The 27,547-nt window shown below is 35.2% G+C and overlaps 1 protein-coding gene across 1 annotated transcript; it reads left to right on the plus strand.

Annotated features, from left to right (window-relative positions):
* On the plus strand, positions 1-27,547 carry LOC140665466 (uncharacterized). The gene is made up of 4 exons (XM_072891622.1): positions 1-2,426; positions 23,697-23,957; positions 24,256-24,485; positions 25,476-27,547. The coding sequence occupies exons 1-4, from the start codon at positions 2,291-2,293 to the stop codon at positions 25,812-25,814; spliced, it is 966 nt and encodes a 321-aa protein (XP_072747723.1). The 5' UTR covers positions 1-2,290; the 3' UTR covers positions 25,815-27,547.

The following is a 27,547-nucleotide window of genomic DNA, read 5'->3' on the forward strand; positions in this document are numbered from 1 at the left end:
GTCAACTACGAACTGCCGATGGTAAAGGTTCTCGGGAATACTTGTAATAATGCCGAAACTTACCCGCATGCGAATCCGCGGCATCATGTATGTTTATAAAAACTAATTTCGTCTTCTTAAATTCCTAGTGCGGAGAAGAAAGAAATATAATCGGAATATTGTGCGACATATCATTTTTTGATAAAACTTCTTTTATAAATAAAAAAAATTGCCTTAAAAAAAAGAGATTGATATAAACAAAGTGCGCAAACAGAATGTGAAATGTAAGTTTAAAACATAGTTTTGCAAGGTTTATATTCCTTAAGCTAAAAGATTTCATTCAAGAAGTCATTATCGAAATCGGTGAAGCGTGTACGTTTGAGAGTGATAGTGTGTTCGTGAGGATACGCATGAGAATCTACCGGTGAAAGGATATATAAGTGACGGTTGACGAACTCGATATACATATGTGCTCATTATAAGAATTAAAACGATAATCAAATGTGAAGAGTAGCGTTTGCGAAAGAAATATATCGCAACGAAGGAAGGTAGAGATGAACAATCGCAATCGCGACACGTGACTAGACGCGAAAGTGTCACGTGGATGGTGTTGCATCGCGTCCAAATTCGCGTCGAGACGCTTCATTCACGAATTTCTGCAAAAATTTGTAAATGTCAGAAGAAATTTTGATCTGTGGAAAAAAATCACGAAAAATTCATTAAACCGCAAAATTAACGAACGAAAATTTATAATCATTGATCTCCGACCATCCATTGTTATTTCTCTCACCATATATGTATATACATATAACAGGAAAACCTATATATATATATATATATAACAAGAAAAATAAAAAAGAATTCAGACGCACATCAACGAATGATTGCGGAAGCTGGATGAAATTTGCGAGAAGTTTTATGCTGCATCTTCGCGCGAAGACTTTCGCTTTGATATAACTAACGAGCTGCGGTTGACGAAGGAGACGGTTAATCAGCGATGAAAAACCATCAGTGAGAGAAAACATTTCGTTTGTTTTCATCTCGAGCGCGCTCGTTCGACTTTGGAAAAGGAAATGAAATCAACTCGATGCGAAGCCTGACTTCTCGAGACGCATAGACGTTTCCTCGTGCTTCGACGAGTAATTATTCCGCGTTAATTAATGCACACATCGAAGAAGACGGAGAGAATAGCGTTAATCCGCTCATCACGAAGATGGAACATATGAAGAGGAACGACGAGTGTCGTGAGGGGATGATCCCTTTGACAAGAATATATACGTGTGCTCCGTAGTGTGACGCACACCTGGGTAACGTCACACGCAAAAAAAAAAAAAAAAAAAGGAGACAAAGAAGACGCGCCGAGTCTTCGCGTAAAAAGTTCGCGAACGCGCCCGAGGGAGAGCCCAAAGCAAGTTGCGGAGGACAACGTTTATGGAGGAAGCAGCGCTCGCCATCCAACAACTAACGATAAAAGGGAGGATCGTTAAGCTCGAGAAGACCCCTGCGAAATGACCGAAGTAAGCTGGAGTAATAGCGAAATTGCTTTTGCGCGGATATACGAAAGCTGAGTGCGGTTATTGCTGTGGTTTGTTTCGAAAAACACGTGGCGCAGTCGAAAAACATTCCCTTGGTGAGAAATTCTTCGAGAGAGTTGCTTCCTTGATCAAATAAATCGCAAGAACAAGTCAGACAAGAAGTCTAGCGTGATAATTTAATTTTGATGAAACTCTCAAGTAATATAACAACTATTTTCTATCTAATATCGCCGTCAACTGATATGTACGATTTTCCCAAGAAGTAAAGTTAAAAAGATTAAGATCGTGAAAAAATAAATCCTTGCAAGAACAGCGAAAAATTCCTCGCGTTCCGTTAAATCCAAGAGCGCAAAGTAGAATTTTTTTCATGCTAAACGGCGCGATAGGTATTCTGAATCATTTTAAAAAGCACATAACTACAAAGAATATTTCTGCGAAAATTCGCAAACGCAGGAGAAACGTCGCGCGACAATAAAACGATGAACGCGAACAAATTTCATTAGTTCGATCGATTCATCAGCATTCGAATTCGGACGTTCGTCTTTTTCCAATGCATTAAAGAATCAGTGACTGAAGATTTTTTCGAAAAAAACAAACACGTGGCATTATCGTACTTTGAATGCGGAAATCAAAGAACATTGTGGACGTGATTAAAGTGAAAATTTCCGTCGGTGAAAATTTTAAGGTGCAGATTCTAACTGTCTTTTTTTTTCACGATACGAACGGCCACCATTATCCTCCTCTCTCTCCCCTCGCACGCAAATGTCAAGTGAACGATGAAGTACTCCAGGGTGCAGACGAAGAATTGGAGCGCCACTTCGCTCGACGAATCGTGCTCCAGGTGCGGCAAGTGTCTGACTAAAATGCAGTTCGTACTACTGTCGGTGCTATTCTGCTCTTCTCTGACGACAGGTAAGACAACTTTAATCTCAGCGGAAGAGCGATTTTCCATCGCCACCTTTCCCTTCACTACCCTCATTCGTTGCATAAATTTATTTTTTCTTACTACTTTAACATTCACAACTTATATGTTGCTCTTTGACCGCACAGTATGAAGCTTTAATCTTTTTAGATTTTCTGAACTTTTTTGTGGAATATAAATCTAAATTTTTTTTTACACATGATGCTGAGATTTCACTTTTAAATTACATCGAGATTCCGATATGATTTTTCGAATAGCCGCGAAATAGATTGGTTTTTTTACATCGCGAAAATAATGATAAATGTTGAAACGTCACAGCGATCGGGAAAAACCGAGAAAGATTTATCTACAACAGCACTGCGCGCAATTAACATAATGAATAATTGTGTCCCTCACCCGTGATATGTCATTCTACCGATAAGTACTTAATAGGTAAATTAACGTTGACAAAGTGACGTAATTAATCCGCTAACTAGTTATTAAAGTCATTGCGGATACGCCACGCACATCCCATCGCTATTACGGAAGTAAACCTCGTTTTATCGTAGGCTGAAAAGAGATTGAGATCATAAATATTCAGCGATGTTTAAAGCAAACCCCCGGCGGGAATTTTCACTTTGAAGGATATACAATATTATATATATATATATATATATATATATATATATATATATTATTGTGTATATGTATATATATATATATATATGTATAATATTTTATATACATATTTATATACATATGTATATACATATTTCGAGATCGCACAAGTGGGAGTAATTTAACAAGAACTTCGTGTCGACCTACGTAACGCGACAAACTTAGCGTAACCGATGCAATTCGCGCGCAAAGCGGGCTTTCATAGTACTCTGTGAATTCAGGACTATTACACGTCCCATCCGATTGGAATTGTTGAGAATATATACCACAGATTGCTTGCTAGTAATTAAGTTGTATTAATAACACGCAGAGTGGACAATTACTATAGCTATTAACGGTTATCGCTTTGTGTGCGTGAAATTCTATTTATAACTCGTAACACAAAATGATTTTACGTTGAATTGTAGAATTTTGTTAAATTTGTGAGCATCAAATTTCGCACAAAAGCATGCAACTACAGTTTAACTAACAGTTTTATATATGACATTTAATTGTCAATTATAATTTAATCTTTCTCTTTTATCAAATAATTTTATATTATAGAGGGAAACATTTTATACAGATTATTTTACACGGAATAGAATTTCTCTCCATGAAAAATATATCCAACTGAAGACCTATAAATTTCTCGAAACAAATATTTTTATTTCACGCTGTGGAAACAATCTTGCAATTTCAGTACGTCAGGAACAAACCTGGCAATTTTTACGACTGTGTGGAAATTTATTCAAATCGGCTACGTGCAAAACTCAAGGCGATCATAGTACGTCATTTGTTTTCTTATAAGAAAACGCCAACGCGATACGTAATACTTGTGATGTCACCGACGTCAAGTTCACATGAATGCAGTCCAATCTGCGGAAATTCAATCTGGATAAAAAATCATATAATAATTGAGACGATTCGTTCGCGACGATCATTCGTTTTGTGTTTACCACGGTTCGATCGAGCTTTTCAAAATGCACGAAAGTGGACGATTCGTCGTCATGATATTCGCTCGATCGACGAATATAAATCAAACGTGATCGTAGATTCTAAATTTTCCGCCAGAACGAACAAAGAAATTCAGTCGCTTTTTACGTATGGAGAATGTGCTTGGAAAAACGAAAGCGATCGCAGAGAAGCGAAGAAAGAGACGCCTAAGCAGGAATAGAGAATCAGCGAAAGAAAGGTGTGCGGATACGGATGCAACGCAGCGAGCAACGAAAGAGATTATGCAAACGGTAGGCAATTCGATTGGAGTGCACCGCAAATAACCGCAGTTTTAACCCATTCGACTAAGTGCACGAGAAAGACCGGCTGCCTGTCAGCCATTAGAATATCACGTTCAAACGTGTAATCTCAGAACATTGGTGTTTGTCGAAGAAAAGGACGGATTTTAGGCCAGGTTTTTCATTAAAATCTTACCATTCATTGACTCGTCATTCGATTCATGAAATCACTCTCATCGTCGATGGAACAATTAAATTCCTTTAACAGAAGCCTCCGAAATACTAAATAAATATCAGGATATTTTGTGTCTTCATTTACCTCTCTGAAATGATACAGATTATGTGCGATATATAAAAAATGTTCAATAATATAAAAACTTAATAAATACAAAAATTGAAAAATAATAAATTAAAAATTAATAAATGTGTCAAAATTGCCTATTTTATATTACCAAGATAATATTTTAAATAAATCAATTTTCAATATTATACCAATTTTATCCACAATTTTTTTTCATTCTCATATATATATAAATTAGTTATATAATTTTTATTTTTATCTGTGTAAATTTTATATTACATATGTATATTATATCTGTGTAAATTTTATATTACATATGTATATTATATATATATATATATATATATATATATATATATATATATATATACATATGTAATATAAAATTTACACAGATAAAAATAAAAATTGCATAACTAAATTACTAATATGTCGATTAAAACTTATCTGATTAAACAAATTAATAAGTTGTAATACTGACGTTTGCAGATAATATGTAACAAACATAAATGAAGCAGTTATGTAAAATCACACATAATGTTAACTGTAACTACATTTTATTCTCTGTTGAATATTGTATTTTTTTTCTATAAAGATAATCAATTAATTGTAAAATATCCACATGTATGTAAGATTATAAGAGTGCGTTACGTAATCTCACATAAACAACCTCTGAAAACGTCAGCTTATTATTTCTAAATTTAGTGCAGAACTTAAAATATAATGTCATCAATATCAATTTCTCAATCGAAGCTGTAACCTCATTTAATAACATTTTCAATATAGATTATGTTACTATCTCGCAGCATTTTTATGAGAGGTCGACCAATAGTCTCATCTGATTGCACTTTTTAGCGATAATAGTGCGCGAAATTCGAACTTATGCGAATTAAAATACAAATGAATGTAGTAGTGTAAATATTATCAAAAAACCGTTCAATGGCAAAAGTTGTTCCATCCTATTAAAAAATAAATGTAATCTTTTTCATACACATCCACATACGAGAGAAGGAGAGAGAGAGAGAGAGAGAGAGAGAGAAAACTGTAGATAAAGTATTATAAATAATAATGATAAAATAGTAATGTTTTACATTATATATATTTTTAATTTGTGAAAAAATTATGTATTATAAAAGATATTTATAACATTATACATAGACAATAATAATAAAATCATGAATTAAACTTTCATCGAATTAAAATATATATAAAATTCAGGTAATAAGCTTCTGTTATTTATTTACATTTATGCAGTTTAATTTGTTAAAATCTTTCTGATTAATGCTAAATATTTTGCTACAAGACAATATAATTTGCTACAAGAATATTTTTTGAAAAATGAATTCTAATCACATATTTCTTTACGGTTTAATATAAGAAGAATTAGATCAAAGCCATTTATTGAAATTGTAGAAAAAAATAATAAATTAGATTCAGCCAAAGTCAAGGTACAACGATTTTTTGCAACTTTCTGTGAACAGATAAGAAGAAATTGCCTGTAACTGCTGTGTGCCTGCGTAACGCGAATAAGATCACCCTAGCAAAGCTAGCATTATTACAGAATTAATTCTCTTATCACCACACTGCGATCAGTCGCTACGAGGGGTTGCCGTATTCCATTCGAATTATTATCATGCTTAATAACATTCCGTACACTGCGCATGCACGTAAGTGCGCAAGTATTACATACACCTGAAAGACAGAAAGGGAGAGGGTGATTTGCTTCAGCTCACCTATGATTGCTCACGTTTCACACAATATAGCCTAGTGCGTATAACATGCTTTCGTATATAGAGTTAAATACATTTATATACACGATACCATATTGTATATATAAATATACACAATATTTACATACACGAATAAACATCAAAACTGCTACCCACATTAACACCACAATCATAAATTAAATAATAATTAATTGTAATAATAATTAATTATAGATGGAAATATAACAGAATATACAGGTGCCTAAATAGATTGCCAAAATTTTATTAAAATTAAAAAGCATTATAATTAAAAAATGACAAAATTCGTGAAATGGCTTGTTTTATAATGTACAGCTTCTAGCTCAAGAGAAAAAAGCTGAAATTAAAAAATTTAATATTTTAAAAGAGCATCTATTTTTTTGTAAATTACCGCCCTACCTCTCTAAGGCAGATAGAACAGGTCAAACTAATATATATATATATATATATATATATATATATATATATATATATATATATATATATATTATTAATAGATAATATTAATTTTTTATATAATATAAATATAAGAGAAATTTAAACTTATATTATTAAATTATTATTTAATTATTACTATACTGAATTAACATTTGTAAATTACATTCTTCGAGAAACGAGCGTAACATGTAGGTATGCTGATGTTGGGCTGTTTATGTCTGTAATTTATATCTACACATATATTATTTTAGTCAGCTTTGTATTGCTTTTTACTTGTTTTTTCTAAAGATCAACGTTATCAAGCCTTGTCTAAGATAACGTTGTACGATAATTCGATATACAGTAATATATTATGTAATATATATTATGTAATAATAATGAATAAAAAAACATTGTACAACTGAAGATGAACAGTATCAAGTCTCTCTCGAAACATTTTGTGAAAGATAATTATTTAAAAAAATTGTATACTGCATCATATTTTCTCACTTTACCTATATTTTAATATTATATTTCCCAAATACAATCTTTTTGATGGCAGCTTCTAGGTATAAGAAATTAATTGATTTCAAGATAGTCTTTCGAATGGGAAAGGATAATAACAGCGAGTAGTAAGGGAGGGAAGGGCGTGCATAATGCGGGTCACTCCTGCGAGTCGGACCCTCATGTCCTCATGCAGTCGAATGCGTTTGAGAAGCAGAATACGCCGAGCTCGTCCGCTACGAAGTGCATCATTTTCATACGTAAACACGCGAGGAATAAAGAGGGACGAATGGCGCGCATCGGCAATAAGACAGATGGCTTCTCCGGATATCGCGGCATCAAGAGGTACCTTTCCAAGAACCTTACCTCGTTCAATCCAGCAAAACGATGTTTGCATCTAAAATAATTCCCTGGTAGCGAAAAGTAAATCTAATGTTTAATTTAAAAAAGATTTTAAAAAATAGTCTAGCTAAAATAATTGTTCTCTCTTCAAACATAACATTTACAAAAATAATACTAACCAAAACAATGCCAGTACTTTACGAAAAAATGGCATTAAAAAATATATAAATATTTCAAAATTATTTTTCCCTAGAGTACGCAGGCAACAAGTTGTGTCAGAAATATAAATTACAGACATAAACAGCCCAACATCAGCATACCTACATGTTACGCTCGTTTCTCGAAGAATGTAATTTACAAATGTTAATTTAGTGCAGTAATAATTAAATAATAATTTAATAATATAAGTTTAAATTTCTCTTATATTTACATTATATAAAAAATTAATATTATCTATTAATAATATATATATTAGTTTGACCTGCTCTACCTGCCTTAGAGAGGTAGGGCGGTAATTACCGGACACCCTGTATATCTTTTTGAAATTAACGAGATGGAAGAATGGAAAGGAATGAGAGTGCATCTCTTGATCTTGCACCGACGATTAATTCGAGAGAGTCACTGAGTGAGTTTAAAGCGGTTTTCTACTTAATATCCGCGGTTGCACATCGAGGTGACAGTTTAAGATCTGCCATGACGGGATGATCAGTTCTCGCGCAACGTGCCTTCAACCCCAGCACTCCAACTGTCGTTAGAGCAGTCTTATATAAAATCACACCCGCATTACCTTGAAGGATACATAATGTGTGTTCATACATCATTAAGCGTCTTACTATTTGCCTTACCTACGAACCAATGATGTATTATAACGAATACCATATGCCATAATTTCCGAAAGATAGGGAAAGAGGAAAAGAATAATATAGACGTTGTTTATACACAAGATGTCATTTTAAAAGCAGTTTTCAAACGATATCGTTGCTTCGTCTGTTACGAAATAAACATCGCGATCAAAGTTGTCAGATTGATAAAGATCATCCGGAAATTTTTGTAAAAAGAGTTGCATATATAATATTGTATAATATATCAAACACATATACGCGTGATTAGCTGTAAAATAAATATTATAATCAGGAACATTAAATCATAACGTATATACAGGATGTATCGTAATTACTAAAAATCCTTTATGTAGGCGGACTCTCTGACCAATTTTTCTCAACGAAAATGTTGAGGCATCAATAATTTTCAAGGTATAAACGATTGAGAAAGAAAGGTTTTTCGCAAACTAAACTAATACTTTGTGGAAGTAAAAGATTAGCATAATTACATTCTTCAGTTAATTTCAGATGCATTGTTTTAATAAAATTTTAATTTAAGGCTTAGTTATAAAGATATATATTGGCAAAAATTAAAAGTTTTTAAAAAATGATGACCTCTTTCGACATTTTGCGAGGGAAAATCGTCTCCAAATTGGCCAGAGAATCCATCTATATAAACAATATTTAGTAATCATGATACACCTTATATGTAATCAAACAAATTTAAATAGCTCTCAAACGGCCGAGATTTTTTCTTTTGCCCAAAGAAAAAACTCCTTATGAAAACTAGAGATCTGACAGTTTTAATTGACAACTTTAACTGACAATGTAGAGCAATTCAATTCAATATTGTATCATACAATAACGCGTTCTCTCTGTCGCATGCTTTTCTGCATTGTCTCTCTATGTCTACATATTTCGTAATATGCAACCGATCTAAAATTTAGGACATCAACGTCGCGGACGTTGGAATACTTGATTTCTCGACACAATGGCCACCATTAATAATTACAGCCGTAATACCTGTGCAAGTCGATACCGAAATTATTGGTCAGTATTATACACAAATGTACATATACATACACACATATATGTAGATATACTGATTTATACTCTCGTACATTGCGTGCGGTTAATGACGCACCGTGAGACCGTTTTATGACAGAGACAAGCATAAGTATTAATTTCATATTTGTCTCCGTAAATTGTCTCCGTTAATTGCTGTAATCGGTTGCATTGCGAGCCGTCTATCGATCATTCTGCGCGTCCATCCTACTTAATTACGTTTCGTGAATCGCAGCAATTGCAGTAATCGAGACGAGTGCACTTGTGTTACGTCGCTCGGGAACTCTTGAACTTCATGTTCTGTCGCGTATCAATCCTGAACCGAATAAAACGCTTCGAGATGAAGCAAACTGAAGCACATATTTAGAAACTGACGTGAAATATTTTTTAATCCAGTATCACAATAGAGGAATAATTAATTCCAAAAACAGAATAATAAATAATAATAAAGACAAAAATTAAATATATAAAAACCTGATAATATTTTATATATTAATTATACATGCTAATCAGGTCGGAAAGTAATGTGTCACCATCTCCAAAAATATTTTTATCCTAAAATAAAGGGAGCATTAGGATCCATCGCATTTCCACAAGATTTCAACGAGTGGTCTCTTCCTGAAAGCGACGCTGTATTATTGCCTAGGCACAACAGCACAGAAGCACTCGAAACACGATCCACGATGTAGAGGCTGCCGACGCGTTAATGAAGATCTGGGCGTTCGTGTCATAATCGCGTGTACGCCCGTGTGACGTTAATCGAGTGGCTTTCTGAAGCATAATCGAGACAAAACAATAAGCGAGGAAAAAGAATCGCGACGGAGGAGACGACAAGTTTTCTCTCTCTCTCTTTCTCCCTCTTCCTCTCTCTTTCTTTCTATCTCTGCGGCAGCGGCGCGACGCGTAATTGACAAGGGTGGAGAGAGGTAATGGAGGAATTCCGTTTTGGTTCGTACATTCGATCGCCATTGTCCACGGCCGAACTGGATCTCTATGAGTGGAGAGAGAAAGAGCGAGAGCGAGAGTGAGAGTAAGGGAAGATCGCATTTATTATTCGGCTGCGTGCTCGACGTCGTTCGCAGAAACAATGGGAAAACGAGAGTCACGATGCGGGCCCGGCTGGAGCACCACTTTCGGCTGTCGATCTCGCATTCGCTTAAAAGCCTCCTCCGTCCGATCAGGCATGCATATACTGGCTGTATACATGGCCATTGCATTTTGGCACATTCGCGTGCGAGCGATAATCCACAAGGGGAAACAGCCGTGTCACGTGAATGTTTTGCGACGTACTCAGATTGGCAAAGTTGAAGATACGATATTCCTGTCACACTTCTATTATCGTATTTTCATCTACCCTTACATCTTATTGTTCGGATAAAATTTAATAAACGCATTTTGCGTTTTGGAGATAAAAATATGATATTCTATATTTATATAAGATATTTTTTCTATATATGTATGTAAAATAAAAAAATAAGAATTTTTAAAATAAGTTGAAATAAATAAATAGTTTAAGTACATAATAGTTATTATTATTGTTTTACTTTCATTAATTATGAATAACAATAGATATTCTAATTCATCATCACAGACAAATATTCAATACATTTTATTTGGTATCATAGAACTTTGAATTGTTTAGACTCTTGAATGCCGAAAACACATTTATCTTCACAAATGTCTGATTCAAAACATCTCTGTGCTATCAGTTTTCCAATTCTGCAATTTTTTGGGCCACAGATCCCCTCAAATCCAACGCACATCATGCACTCTAGCTCTTTTAAAAACAAAATATTTAATTTTCGTATCCGTAAACATCACACGTGCAACGTGCTGTATCTAATACTATAGGAGAAATAAAAAACGCGTTTTCCACCGTTTTGTAGAGCGCCCAAGCGGTCCGCGTAATTTAACAGGGCGTCACTAATTCGATTGGTACCTGGTCGATGATTGATTATTAAATTAATAATCGAATTACAGCTCGCCCATGGGCGCGCAAACGCACACACACGCCCGACACACACTATGCCCGTGAGCTCGCCTATGCATTACGTTTTGAGTACGCGTTGCGGTCGACGGCCGAGAGCTTTCGCTCAAACGCTCTTTCGCGAGAAATACGCGTTTACGGATTTCTACGCATTGCTTCTAGTACACGCGCACGTGTGTATGGCATACGGAGCAAGAAGCAGTTGACCTAGATCGCCCGTTAACGATGCTTTTCGAAACCGTCGCGACGAAAACAGCGTCCGTATCAAATAGCTCTCGGTATTCGACAGCCAAAAGCTCTCTCTCTCTCTCTCTCTCTCTCTCTCTCTCTCTCTCTCTCTCTCGCTACTATCGAATATTGAATTAATGAACCGGTCATCGTCGTCATCGTCGTCGTCGGGACACGTTGCTTCTATAAAAGAGACGGCGAAGGAAAAAACAGGGGGAGATTAGCCAGCTAAGAAGGGGCCCGGCGAGTCGTGCTTCCGCCGCAATAACATTATAATTGCGACCCGGCACGTAACGACGGGGTTAAAGTCCCCCTCCCCCCCCCTCCCGCTTACCTCGCTTATTATCCATTATAATAAAGAGAGCAGAATCAAATCTCGAGGTAACTCTCGCACGCATGACGCTTTGCGGCCAACGCAGGTTGCGTCCCACGCAATTAGACAGAATATACAGAACGCGACATGCGAGGAATTAAAAGAGAAAAACTGGAAAAGTATAGGAACATTCTCGCGACTGTGCGCGAGAACTCATAGTAAAAAAATCCGCGAGAGAGAAAGGGAACGAGAGAGAAAGCTAATATTACATCGCGATGAAATCTCCACGCCGACCACACGAAACGATGGTACAATCGCAGCGAAGTTTTCTCTCTCGTTGCGAATTTGAGTGGTTATGGTCGGCGAGCTCTCGGTGCGGGTTCGCTGGAATTCATAGAGAATGATCATGTCACGAGCGCACTAATTGTATATACTCCGTCGTCCCGATGAGACTTTATTATCTTGCCGATGTCGAGTACCGTCGCCACGAAAGAGAAAAAAAAAGTCTGGATTGGGGACAAAAGGACATGATGGAAGGCGCAATTAAAAATCATGGGCTGACGCGAAAATGAGATAAGCGCGGTGAGTGCTCGTGTTGCGCGAAATTAAAAAGATAACGCAAAATCATTCTTAAAAATATCATTGTCGATTCCAAAAATAGATGTTTAATCTTTAACCGTACAGAAAATAATTTTTTTTTTTTTTTTTTTTGGTAGAGAGAAAGAGAGAGAAATTAAAAAAATAATATATTTAAAATTATTGCAGAAATATTTAGAAACGTTCGCCACGACATATATTTTTATTATCTTTTTATTTTTCATTTGGTGTATTATGTATTTTATGATTTTTATTTTATTGTACTCGAGTTTATCAGTTACGCTCAATTTTGTTTATACGTCTTAGTTACTTCCGCTACGATTAGATTCACGTTTATATTGCGATTCGACATTTTAATTTTATTGTAGTTTTTTTCTGACTTTGGATTAAATAATTTTATTATAATTTAAATTATACGTGTTTGGCTCATTCACGCCTTTGTACCACATTTTCCGAAATATTTAGAGTTTCAGGAAAAGAAATAATTAAAAATAAAACTAAAATTAAAATTCAATACAATTAATTAAGATTCAAATTTATACAAATTAGTTTTTTTAGATACCAAAACTAGCTCCAGAAGCTTCATTTCCTGCGATAGCTCCTTAGTAAAAGCATGATTTGAATATTTTAACACGAAAAATATTGTGAGAAGCGTAAAGTAACTGCTGTGTAACTGCTTAAAATGCATCTTAAAATAAAGTACAGTAGAAAGTCTAAGTATAACCAACACATGCGATTTATTCACGTGACAGTTTCTTATCAACTATGTAGATTGGTGTGCTCAACATCATTACGACAATAAACAAATTGCGCGAAAGTTTACGTAACAAACGAACGAACGACGACAGTTCCATTCTGAGCGCCTAAAGTTTGACATATACACGAATAGCCATATTTCGAAAGCATCAAGCTTCGTCCAATTCCGGAGCTTCGCGAACGCGCACAGCATTAATTAGGGGACTCAAAGGCCCCCTCCTCGCCGTATATATATATATATATATCTCTTTCGCCGCAACCGCGATTGCTATCATCGGCAATCTCGTTATATGAAACTAGGCAACAGCGGATACGGTTATTCCTCTATTGTCGTGATTACTATCCTTCGCCCACATTGTCATTCCGCAGTCTGATGCGCTGCTATTGAGCACCCCTTCACGATCAGAAAAGTATACATTTCGAAGAGTAATGGTAATTTTAAAACAATTGTGATTAAATATAAAAAAAAAATCTCGTTTTGGAGAAATCTTTGAATCTCTGTTCAAAACTGTTACAAACTAATAACAAATTCTCTTGGGTTTTATTAGTGCGCACTGGTGTACGTAAAGGTTATTTCACATAAATTTATATTGACATGAGTAATTAAAAATGTAAGAAAAATTAATATTAAGAACTAAATATTATTATATTCAATATGAATAGTGATAATAATAATTCATATTATCATTATCTTAAAATTTTCATTACTTATATTGTAAACATAAATTTGATTACTTATTATTACTGTTTATATTGTACATATTTATTATTGTAATTTATTTGTGTACAATTACCTTTAATATGCATCAGTGCAGCAACTGAATTCGCTGGTAAGATTCATCTTAATTCCTTTTTGCTTCATTCTACATTGTCTACATCTTCCTACAAGTTTACATCTTCGCGAGTTTATTCTCAAAATATATTATTTATATTCGATATTCGCGATTTAATATTATTATTACTGTAACAAAAATACTCTTGTAAAATTAGAAGTTAGAAAGTACTCTGATAAATTGCTTAATTATAAGACAATCACATACAATGTTATAAATAGTTGTAAAGGTTACCTCACTCTGGTTACAAATTGAACGCAGAAGTACTTGCTCGCGAATCTTAATCAAATACGCGGAACAAACGCGAGCGAGATAGCCATCATTTGAAATGTCTTTAAAGAAAGATAGCGCACAGAGTACAGCACGAAGTCGTGTGGGACCACGCGACCGAAAGATTAATTAGACAGATTTAATTACGTATCCTTTTGCTACAACTTACTTTGCTACGGTTTCATTACCGTAAATTTGCTTTACCTCTGTTCCCGTAGCTGCTTACTTTGCGTGGTAGTAGGACAACAATGCCGGTATATAATGCCGTATTGCGTTTCTTGCATCTGCATCGTGTTGCCACAGCTGCAGAGGACAAATTTGCGAGAATAGCGGAGATCATTGTACTGCGTTCGCGTATAGACGAAACAGGAAAAACATCAGAGTTTGCGCTCTTTTTCCGAATTCACCGTATCTCGTTATCATTTATGCAAGTTTATTCGCCGTTTGCTCGAGTATCAGTTTTTATTCGACATTGTTCCAACGGGCGATAGTGTACTTACAATGTTATATTCAAAATATCGCATCGAGGAATATTAAATTTAACGATTATTAATAGAGACAAAGAAAGCATATTGTTTCTTCAACAAAATGTATCGAGAAAGAAAATGAATCGCCTTTAAATTAATCGAAAAATATCGGTAAAAATGAAGATAAAAATCTTCGGGATATATTGTGGTAAAAAGGAAGAATTTGTATCGTTATTAAAATTTATTATATAAAATTTAAATATTTCAATGCCATTAGATAGTGAAATGCAAATGTGCGAATCATATCTTCCCTAATGCTTTGCAATGTGGTTATGCAGTGTGTAAGAGACACCATAAATACCGTTCCGCATCCGATGGTTAATTTACACGGAGGATGACAAAGGTCTCTCCTCGACTGCGGCGTCCCTCGTACTGCCTCGGGGGACACTCGACACTGGGGATTCGCGCACCTGCACCGCCGGTCGACCGACGGCGACGGCGACAGCGACGCAGCTGCAGGCCGAGAAACGGGAGAGTAGTGACCGTACGGGTGACCACCGTGCGCTGTCAGTATCACGGCGACAGCGGTTGGGCAAGAAAGCGTAGGTACGTGGGGGTCAGCGCGCGCGCTGCCGGGCTAAATTCGTAAGCAATTATCCGAACTTGGAGGAACGGGCGCACGACGGACGCGGTGGTAGTAGCTCTCGAGTCCCTCCCATAAAGGCGCATTCCTTACTCCTCCCGCGGGATCGTTCCCGAATTAATGCATAGCCCGTGGTCGGAATACCGGTGGTTCCGCTGAAAATGAGAGCGACGAGGAGAGGAGATGATAGCTCGGCTTCGAGAACCAATTATCGGACCGTTACTTTTCTCGCTTGTCTCTCCCTTTCTCTCTTTCTATACACACACACACACGCACACATATAATTCGAAACTAACGACATTGGACGCGATAAGCAGAAGAGAGAAAAAAGATATATATATATCTTTTTCCTCTCTTCTGCTTATCGCGTCTAATGTCGTTAGTTCCGAATTAAATCTCGTTCAGGTTTTTCGTGTCGACAAGCACTGTCTAAGTAATATCTCGTCGCGTATACGTATGTACTCTAGTTTTTTCTTTTCGATATATCAATATTACTCGATGCTATTTTTTTGTGCGTAACGACCGACTAGCAATTAACGAATAAAAATGTTAATATCAATTATTAATTTTTCATTATATCCTCTCTGTTTTGTACTCTTTCAATTATGAAAGTTTCTGATAAATTATAAATAATCTTTTAGTTAATGAGGTATTTTTTTGGTTTTGCTTTTCTACAGTTTATGAGCAAAATATATCCGGCTTCATTTTCGAATAAGCATTTAGTTTCCATTGTAGAAAGAGAGAGAGAGAGAGAGAGAGAGAGAGAGAGAGAGAGAGAGAGAGAGAGAGAGAGAGCGAGCTTCCGTTCGATTTCTGCTAGTTTAATCGAAACGATGTTATACGGTGCCCAATATATAGTAAACGCTGGGTCCTCGTTTGAGTACTTAGCGAGTACTTAGAAAGAGAGAATGTACCTATTCGCCACGATCTCCTCGTCATTTTACGGGAAAACAGTTTCACATTGGTCCGAACTAACTCCGCGCATATATGTACGAGGCAATTGGCATATTGCCCAAAGACCTTTGGGCGATCATAATCATTCGATCATGATATATATAGAATATTGAAACATGAAATATCACTTTACAGAAATTTGAGATAAATATTAATACAAATTTGATTATATATTTGAATATAACACAAGTAATTTCATGCATTATAATATGTTTATATTATTAATAATTTTATATATTTTTTATATGTATATATATATATATATATATATATATATAAAATATAAAAAATATATATTATATAATAATAATATATAATAATTTGTGTATAATAATTAAATATTTTTTGTAAATCTTTCTCTTTCTTTCTTTTGCTCTGTCTTTTATAAACATCAGAATCAGAAAGAACTTAATTATAAAGAATTGAAGATTTATATAATTCTTTTCAAATTATATCATAATCGCCAAGTACATAAATAATACGTCTCTCAAACTTTTGTATCTTGAAGCACACTCAAAGACTGCAAATAAGGCATTCACAAAGAAGATGCTGAACAATACTTAAATGTCACTCGAACTGCAGCGCTTTTTAATGTATATCAATAAGACACTCCATCTCCTGGCTGACGGCTGGCGACAGTTATGGAACGAGTATATCGTAAAGAAAGTTCCTTTGTGATGATTAAAGAGGCAATTACAGACGGAGAGTAAACTGAACAATGTCGTCACTAATTTAGCCAATTGCGGCTGCACATGTTTCGTTTACAATGTCCACTAACGTGCGCGTGTGCAATCCGAAACGGAATGCGTGTGCGTGCGCTCGGCTACGAGACAGCGAGTGAATTACGCGTTTAAGCGTACTTGCAACACGATAATTATTATAAGAGAAATTATTACGTTCCAGGAAGGAAGGTATACGCATTGACTTTGTAGAGCTCGATGGTGAGGTAACCGCAATAAACAATAATACTAATTAAAACTATCCATTATAATGTTAACTACATCCGCGTTCTTAATATCTATATCTCGATTGTCAACCGAGGAAGAAAGAGTATATTAAAAATATATTTCTTCTCTAACAAAGGATTAATATATAACAGTTGTAAAAGTGACAATAAGAGTGACAAGAGTGTCTAAAAAATAAAAAATTTAAATTCTTTTCTGAATTTATCAAATATTTAATTTTTTTTCTTAAATAATATGTAACAACACACATACATATCTGGCAAAATGAATGCGTTTATTACATGACACATCGTATAAATACGTGATGTTTCATATAATCACTTAGATATTCATTTTGCACATAGCACGAAAGCTTTAATATACATGCTTATCACGTGCAGTGAATATGCATAGCGATAAGCTCAGCGCCGACGTTTAAGACTATCTAAACTGATTGCGAGAGTAGCGTTGTAGTTCGAAGCACTCTCGAATGCCTTGCACGCGTGTGTGAACACGGAAGGGGACGTCGCTTGCATTATGAAATGTGCGTGTGTGAGTTACTTAAGCACAACGCTTGACGAAGCAACGGACGTCTTCTCCGCTGTAAAACTCGCGTTAGCGCGACTGACCATTTGACTCCTCGACCCGCCCACATCTCGTAAAATGGTTCACTCGGTCTTCCCACAGCCGTTCTCGAATTTTCGAGCAATTCGTATCAATCAAGCCTGTAGCCCTCCCGTCTCTTCCTCTCGAGAAAAATCTACCCACGAGACGTCGGGCAACGAGTGAGAATGATTTGTTTTAATGCCTTCAGAAACGGGACTACATGCGAAATTGTTAGTCTTCGTGTATATAATCTCTGTATTACGTGGTAAATAGATTTTAATCTCTTTATGCTTTTTTTACACAATATTGAACGACACATTTGCAATAACATTTAAAAATATTCGTAAAAAAGCAAACGTAAAAAAAAATTGACAAAGTTGCGCTCTTTTTGTTAAAATAATTTACATTATTTTATAAAAAATAATAATAATTGTTACATTTGAAAGTGTTGAACATGTTACGTTTAATCCGAATACAAAACAAAATTGAAAAGGGATTACTAATTGCAGTGTAATAATTGAATACATGGTAATTACAAACGCTATGTTGTTTTTAAATTTCATCGCTGTTATTTTCCCTGCAGTCACTGATTGTAGTAATTAAAAATGCAACAAACGATCGATTTTCATGAATAAATGAACAATCGAAATTAAATGCAAGCAATTAACGACAATACGTATCGTGGTTTTACGTTCCATGTTCATATTATGCAAATTTTTCATCCTGCCAATTTAAATACATTTCTATATTAATTATATAATTACTATTATATAAGCAATGTATACCCATACTGTATTAGTATAAAATATTTTTTAGGTTCGTCTAACTCGTACCGATTAATGTTACTGATAATGTGGTTAATTCATCTAAATTTAAGAATATATATATATATATATATATATAAGCAATATGGTTTAAATTGCCGAGAACGATGTGTCTTAGAATTTAATAACATCAATTGTCTCATTATATGTGTGTGTGAAAGAATAAACGACTAGAATTATGAGCTGGAAAATCTACCACTATTTTACCTCTCGCATAAATAAATAATTTACGTTAAAACGAATCGTTTCGAAATCGAACAAAACGAGAGAGAACCTGAATTAATTCGCAACGGATGCACCTGCTGTTAACATCGCGCAAGAAATTTCCCAAAATTGAGTGTTTTACTGCGCCGCGGGGCGAAACCAGGCGCGCCCCGGAGAGTTTTCATAAATCGCGACGCACACATAAGTTCGTTTAACCAGAAATTTATTCCCTCAACTTTCCCGACCGTGTAATAGCGCTGTTTTTCCAGGAGACCGATGGAGAGGGATGCAGAGATAGCGCGAGAAAACGAGCGCGTACAAATGCGACCGTTGGTCATTCTCTATGTGTATATATGTACATACGGCAAAAAAGAATGAAGCGAGCAAAGCGTATCGACGTGTCGTGCGTCGACGTGTGGCGAACGAGCAAATAAACGCGCCGCGAACCCGAATTTATCGCGCGCGCTTAATTAGCGGGCAAATAACGCGATTAACGCGCGGCCGACCGCTGGCTCCGACGCGGGGTGCGACGGTTTGTCACGTTTACCGCACGACTCGCGCGAATCGGAAAGCTTGTATATACTGTGCCCCCGGAAACTGTTGCTCGCGACAGCCAGAAATGCAGCCGGTGTCCCGCGACCGGAGAAAAACGAAAGGCACAAAGGCACGAACAATAACGCGTCCGCCGTGACTAATGCACCGGTTATTACGCCAGGCTATTTATTTTCGACACTTGAAATATTGCGGCGTTATATGTGATTACGTTATTGTGGATATTATGTGAAAATGATATTTCAATTAATAGAATATTATATGTATTCCCCCAATTTATTACTAGACTTGCACATATAATATATATATATATATATATATGTATGTATTTTTATATACTCTCTATTTATTACGAGAAATATATTCTTATTGTCCTATCTCTGCGTTGTTGCTTTTAGAAATATATTATTTAAAAGTTTACGAGACATTATCGATGAACTATTGTGAAATATAAAAGACAGAATAACAGCGAGAATCGTATTTTCGCCATTACTTGCGAAGGACCGGGAATGAATCGACGAAAGTTTTTACCCGTGGTGTAAAACGCGCGGAATGGAATGGAAGTCGAAGTATTGGCTTTGCATTTGATCAACCGTGCAATGAATAAGGAAAACTTGGTCGCGTTCTATGCATCGGAATCTGTTGCGTTCGTAAGCTTAAATTGTAAGCCCGTACAGCTGCGGGCGAGAAGGTGCATACTGAGAAATAATATCATACGAGAAATATAAATGGTATTTCGAATCATAAATTATTCATAATAAATACGCCACTTCTCTCTGAAAACCGCCTTCAGCTTTTCCCCGTGCAATCTTTGGAAAATCGTGATGTATTATATAAAGATCAATTTTTATGAAATTTATTTAAATAGTATAAAAATATAAAATATTATATACACATACATATGTATGCGGTTTTGCGAAAAAAACACTTTAAAATACTTTTCATTTCTGCCTAAAAGTAATTAAGAAAAAAACCGAAACGAGGAAAATATGTAAAATCACCACATTATGTTTATATCTATTATAGAATTTTATATGAGAACGGTAAAATAATTTCGAAATAATTTATTTCTAATAATTGACATGTGATGATAAATTTATTATCGGAAAAATAGAAAAAGAGATAAAATTTTATAAAGCCTTTCCGGATACGGAACGAAATAAAATTTAAAGTATCGACTTTGATCAGCGAACACGACGAATAAGGAAGCCCTGTATCTTGTCATATCCGAATCTGCGACGAGGCAAGTCAATCCTCGAACTTCAAAGGAATCCCGTCGCTCTGATCCTTCGGGATTCCCTGATACGCGTGGGAGTCTTTAATCAGAGAAACGCGAGTCGACGGCCCTCGACGGAACGTCGACCTTAAAATGGGCTTGCTCGCCTATTGTCTTCAGAATCGGTCCGTCCGGCCTGTCGCGTGGCATATTAATTATTTCACTAATTATTAAACTAATTGCCGGTTTAATTGGCTCGCGAGAGGAGCCAACCATGCTCACACAAACAAGGAACAAAGACTCTAAGAAAAAGATACAGACTGCTTGATTGTGCGTCACGATACGTACCTTCAGGGACATGCGAATCCATGCTTGCTAACCAGACCACGGTATCTCGTCTTGTTTCCATTAAAAATCCACATTAACTAATGCTGCATTAGCAATTGTTTCTTTTTCCAAGTCTCATATCTGTAATTAAACAATTAATCTAAAATTAACGATCACGTATTTTTCGATTGCTTCAATTTATATATCTAATGTTATGATAATTAACAAACTATAGATTATACATATCTATATATGATAAATAATATTTTTAGATCTATGCACGCCACTAAATTCGATCATATTATGTTCATATTTGTTTGTCTTTTACAATTCACAGTTTTGCATGTTTGTGAATTCGACACACTATTCAATATTTATGTTTTCAGTATGTAGAGCACGTCAGAAGCATTCGTATCCCAATACATACACTTTATTCAATGCAAAGCGAGTACTTCGTATCAGAGGCACGCGCGAGAACCGCGGTTTCGCGTCCTGGGAGTTTGCACTCCGAAACCAACCGTACCAGAGTAGCTAGCCGACCCTGCATATCCTGCGGACTAACAGGACAGGGTCAAAGAGGTCTATTGTGTTCTCGCTTAACTACTGCTTACTGCAACACAAAGCTCTGAAAAGCCGACAAATTATTTAAAAAGACTCGTTATTGTTCAGCGAAGGGAATGGTCAAACTGCCGCAAAACCACTTGCTAGCTAGGCGGAAACTTTTTCGATGTAAAGAAAAAAACAGTTACACGCATAGAAAAATGAGACTTTTACATTATATTAATGAAAACTATTAAAGAAATAACAATAAAAAAAGAGAAAGAATGAGAATTAGACGTACATTTATTACGATGTAAAACATTATACTATCAAGATTTTCGACATGTTGATTTCATAGTTTGTTTAACAAAAAAAAAATACGTAGCAATATTTAAAATGACATAAAATATCGACACATTGTAAAACTGGGCTTTGTGTCAAAATAAATCAATAAACGCTATGTTGCGGTGTAACTACAACTCTGTGTATGTTGAGATATATGAAAATATAAAAATTAAATAGATTTTATTTTTCTAACTGTTCTCCAATATTTTGCCAATATACTGTATTGTCTTAAATAAAGCTACATATTCACAAAATCTCATGTTTAAAATAAAACAGTTTTCTATATTTTATGATATTGATAATAAAATTGCCATTATCGTCTACTCTAAAATATTGTGAAACAATAATAAATATATATAACATACGAAACACACAAATAGTAAATAATATATTAAATCTATATCGATAAAATCTATCAGTTATATACGATATAGCGAGCAACTTGATAGATGCTTTGAATATCATTGCAAGTAATCGTTATTAATTTTTAACTTGCACTAGTTATATGAAAAAAGTCGCAAGTAATCTTAGATTGTATATTTATCTCCTTGTCATTACATATATTATCATTTAATGAAAATGCAACACACAAAATAACTATTTTGCTGAAATGATTGTAGATTTGACAAAGGCAAATGTGCCAAAAATAAAAATTACAAGAAAAACTGCTTCTATAAACAATTATTATTTATTTGAAAATAGTATAATAAAAATATTTTCTAAATTAATTTTGAAAGATAGTATAGTTGCAATTCTTTTCATCTGTCTCTTTTTAAGTTAATGTTCGAAATTCTTCTGCAACCATTTTCCTAACCTAACCATTACAAGTTGTGTGTCAAATACAGTGTAAAATATTGTGTAAAAAATACAGATGAAAAAATTTTTTTCTGCAGGAACTGTCACAATAATTATTGATTCTCATTTCAAACTTAACCCTCTTTGGAATACTCGACTGCGTTCGGTCGATCGAATATTTTTAATTACCGCATCGTATTTGTCCCGAACGTCCTGTGGTTGCGTGATATAAAACACGCGTCGAGCATTACAAAGCCATTATCATTATTTTCTCCTGTTGGAATTTTCATTGCACGACTGAAATTTTTCACTAATAACTGTATTTTTATAAAATTTTTTAAATTTTCAGTGTCGATTTTTAAAATTATTAATTGTTCTACAGTCACATCATAGCAGAAAAAATTAGAGAAAAATATTTTATATCAGTATTTTATTTAATATGAATAATTATATATAATTATAATAATTAGAATTATATTAAATTATATTATTTAATTATTATCGTGACAGCTTCTTCAGAAAAAAATTTTTCCATCTGTATATTTTTTATATAATAATAGATACACAATTTGTAATGGTTACAGAAGAATTTCGAACACTTAAAAAGGGGCACAAAAAGAATCTAATTATTGTATATTGAAAATTCTATTAATAATTTTTTTTAATATTCACTCATATATATCTATTTAAGTTTTGTAGCTAAATAATTTTATCTAAAATCTAAGTTACATCGATAGTACACCCTTAAATGAATGGAATAAGCAAATTGTTTGCGCTTTTTATTGTTACACAGGTGCCACGCTGAAAATACTCAGACTGGATGTACCCAGCATCGTTGATCCAAGATCGGAGAAAGTGTCACTCAAATGCGAATATGATCTCGGCGGCAAGGACTTGTATTCGGTGACGTGGCTTAAAGACGGTCAGGAAATATTCAGATACATGCCGGGAGGATTGATGCCTAAGCGAGTCCAGAATATTACTGACTTGTACATCGACCTTAGTCGTAGTGACAGCAAGCAAGTGACACTTCTGGGTCCGAACACTCATAAAGGTGCGCGACATAAATTTACTAATTAGAAAACGTCACACATCTGTGTCTCTCTCGTGTTAAAGACGAATCTCTTATGTAAATTCAATTACTTTTTTTTATAGGAAATCATTAATTTATAATTATCAGAAAAAAAGTTTAAATATCGAAGTTAGAATATCGAAGAATTAAAATTGAATCTGTTTTTCAAAACTATTTCGTTTTATTGTCACTTATATGATTTTTAATATATTTGTAAAAGAAGATTTTTTCAAATTTTTAACTTATCTCTAATCTTTTTTTCTCTAAATTGATAACGAAGGTGAGATGAACTTGGCGGGAGCTTACGGCTGCGAAGTATCGTCAGAAGGACCGAATTTCCAAACAGACTACAGAGAGGCGAACATGAGCGTGGCTATACCGCCCAAGAGACCCCCGATACTTGACGGGATGCGACCATCTTACAAGATCGGCGAGATCCTCGAAGCGGAGTGCACGTCGGGATTGAGTTACCCCCCGGCAGTTTTAACGTTCATCTTGAACGGTAAAGAGGTGAGTTGATGAGCGGCCGCATGCGTTCCACCAGTTAAACTTTCGAGAGGTCGCAGAAGGGTTCGAAGAAGAGTTGATCAGCACCTGACAACTTTTTTTCGAGATTTTATATATTATATGCAAAGGCATTGTATCTTTAATTTTTTGCTCATTTCTCGCGAATAATTTACATTAAATGAAGACTAATTTTTCATTAATCATTATCCAATTGAGTCTGCCAATTTTAAATTATTTCTTTAAATATATCATTCGGTTTTTAATATAATTTATAACTTAAAAATTAATAATGTCTTAATATTTTTATTAAGCAAGATACCTATTGCAAATTGGTGCAAAAAATTCATTTGAAATATTACTCGACAACTTTAGAATATCTCTGTACAGCCGATATGAAATAAGGAAAAAAAAATTATAATTAATCGTGAAGTGTAATTAATCTTCAAAAAGCTCGTTTCCGTGGCTGTTACGCAAGCATGACGAACTAGAGAACCACATAACTTCCATTATTCAATGCTGCGCTCTGTGCGTGTCATTCGTGAGAAGATACTACTCGGTTTATTTAACGACAATTTGTCAAGTCAGGCCACTTTGCGTGGACGTTTTTATTTCGCTTGGTCGACCGGTTACACATTCACGTTCTCGACAAATATAAAGCTACGTGCCGCAAATTAATTCCTCGAGAATAAACTCGCGAAAACGCATCGCGGATTGCGATGCTAGTAAAAATATTCTATTTGTGCAATAAAAGCACGAAAGCTTGAAAAAATTGATAGATACAGTGTTTTAAAACTTTTGCTATTTCTCTTTTAGAGAATTTTGCAATTAATATAAAGTCAAAAATTAAATCCGTCTTTGTAGCTTTTATTTAACTTTTAATGTTATGAATATTTGTACTTTTAAGATTATAGTCTGCTATTTCATTAAAGTTGTTAAAGATATAGACTTTAAATTACATAGATTTTTGAATTCAAACTTTGATTGGTTCAACAGGTGAACAGAGCTTTAACCAAAGACTTGCGGGCTAGTAGCATAGATGGAAGTGTGGTTTCTACAACACGATTGGGTCTAACGTTACGTCTGGAACGGCATCATTTTTCCGAGGGCAGGCTAACAGTGACCTGTCAATCGACACTACCAGGAGTGGCCAAAGGTCTGGTCTTCCAAACTATCGAAATCGCGACTCTTGCCGCCAGTAACCAACGTCTCGCCCAAGAACCTCCTAAATCAGGAGTTTCAAGGTCGAATGTTGAAATGTTTCATACGTTTCTGATTTGCTGGATAGTAGCTACGATAATCCATTGCAACAGTCTCAGATTTCTACGCGTTTAATGATCGATACGAACGCTAGTTTTTGATCAACGACACGAAAATCGACGACGCCAATATCTTTATTAAATTCGTGTTTAATTAGTGAATATACGTCTCTATTTGTTCACGCAATTTCGGAAAATGTCGTATATCGTTGTCAATAGGGTTTCTCCCTATATGTTAATCGACGATCGCGGATGACGCCGGATGTATGTATGTAATCTTTAGGGCGTGACACTCCAAATGTGTCGATACACATTTCGATGTCCCGAATCTTCGCGCATTCCGTACACGTTCAATCACATGTATACACAGTGTTAGAACACCCCGTATATCTCGTATATAGCGGATAACTCGGAGAGACATGACGATAGTAATACAACACTACGTAAAGTAGGTCGAAACGCGGGCGCCCAATGTTGTACATAGTGTATAATTGTGGATTAGCATTACAAATTATCGTGTATAATTAACTGGACGGGAAAGCGAACGATGATGAAGAACACGATGAAAGTAACATGAGATGCATCGGGATTCGTAAAAACACGTGCGCGGGAAAACGCGAGTGCAATTTTTCATGGGAAAAATTATACATCGCATCTCCGAGAAATATCTATCATTCACATTCAGACCAGAAATATAGTTTAATAAATATAAATATAAATGTGTACACGCGCCAATCGTAATAAGTACTAAATACGGCTCGACGTCGACGTATAGTATAAATAATGTGTGGTTAATTCGACTATATTCCCACATCCGATCTTCCTCAGTGACGTGTGCGAGGTTCTTCTACGTGTGAAGTAAGAAATATGACGCTTTCGTTCCACTACAATTTTACATGAACCAAATCGTTATTATCGAAACGATTACAGTAATAAAATGATGATTTAATCAATTTAATTGGTATATCTTTCGCGAACCAGAATATCCTCTTCAACGTAATGATTTTATTGAGTTAATTATACATTTAATTTGTGATTTATAGAAAAAAGTGTATAAGATAATAATTTTTATTTAAGTATTAAACTAAAACGTTTTATATATTAATGCTCAACGGGAGTTGCAATCGCTGTCGTATCAAGGAACAAGTCAATAAATACTAAAGAATAATTTGGTTATCCGAGACTCTTGTAATTCGATTGCTTCCTTTGCTGACGTTTGTACAAAGAAGAAAAGAGCTATCACAACCCGATACATAATTTGTGTAAGTAATAAAGGCCGGTGAGATAAGAGAAGTTTGAGATAGGGAAGGGAAGTTAAGTCAAGGTGGGATAAACAATAAAAGGAGAAATTAGCGAGAGAGTGATCTTAGAAGAAAACCGGTCAAAAGAGAGGATAGTCACATAAACCGTCTCGGATTCACCAAACGGATTCACCACCGCCCGCACCCTTCGATCCGATCTATCGGCACGTCGACTTTGCGACTCTCTCCTTCCTCTCCTAGATTCGATTTCCAGATTAATTAAGGATCGCTGGTCTGAAAGGACGCCCTCGAGATCCTTTCAATAGGGTCGAGTGTCCGTTCGTCCCGGGGGCGGCGTAACGAGCGCCGATTCGAATCGGTTTCACGAGACACCGAGCCCGATAATGGATGGAAAAGCTGATTTTCCCTCGGCTCAGGTAAGTCTATCTTACGATTCCACGCTTGCTTACTGATTACGAGCGCTTTCGATGAAATCCCCAATTTAATAGCTCGCGCAACATATACGTGAGAAGGTTTTCGCGACCATCTCGACAACGGCAGGCAATGT

Source organism: Anoplolepis gracilipes, chromosome 4, assembly GCF_047496725.1.
Source record: "Anoplolepis gracilipes chromosome 4, ASM4749672v1, whole genome shotgun sequence".
In the NCBI taxonomy this organism is placed as follows: Eukaryota; Metazoa; Arthropoda; class Insecta; order Hymenoptera; family Formicidae; genus Anoplolepis; species Anoplolepis gracilipes.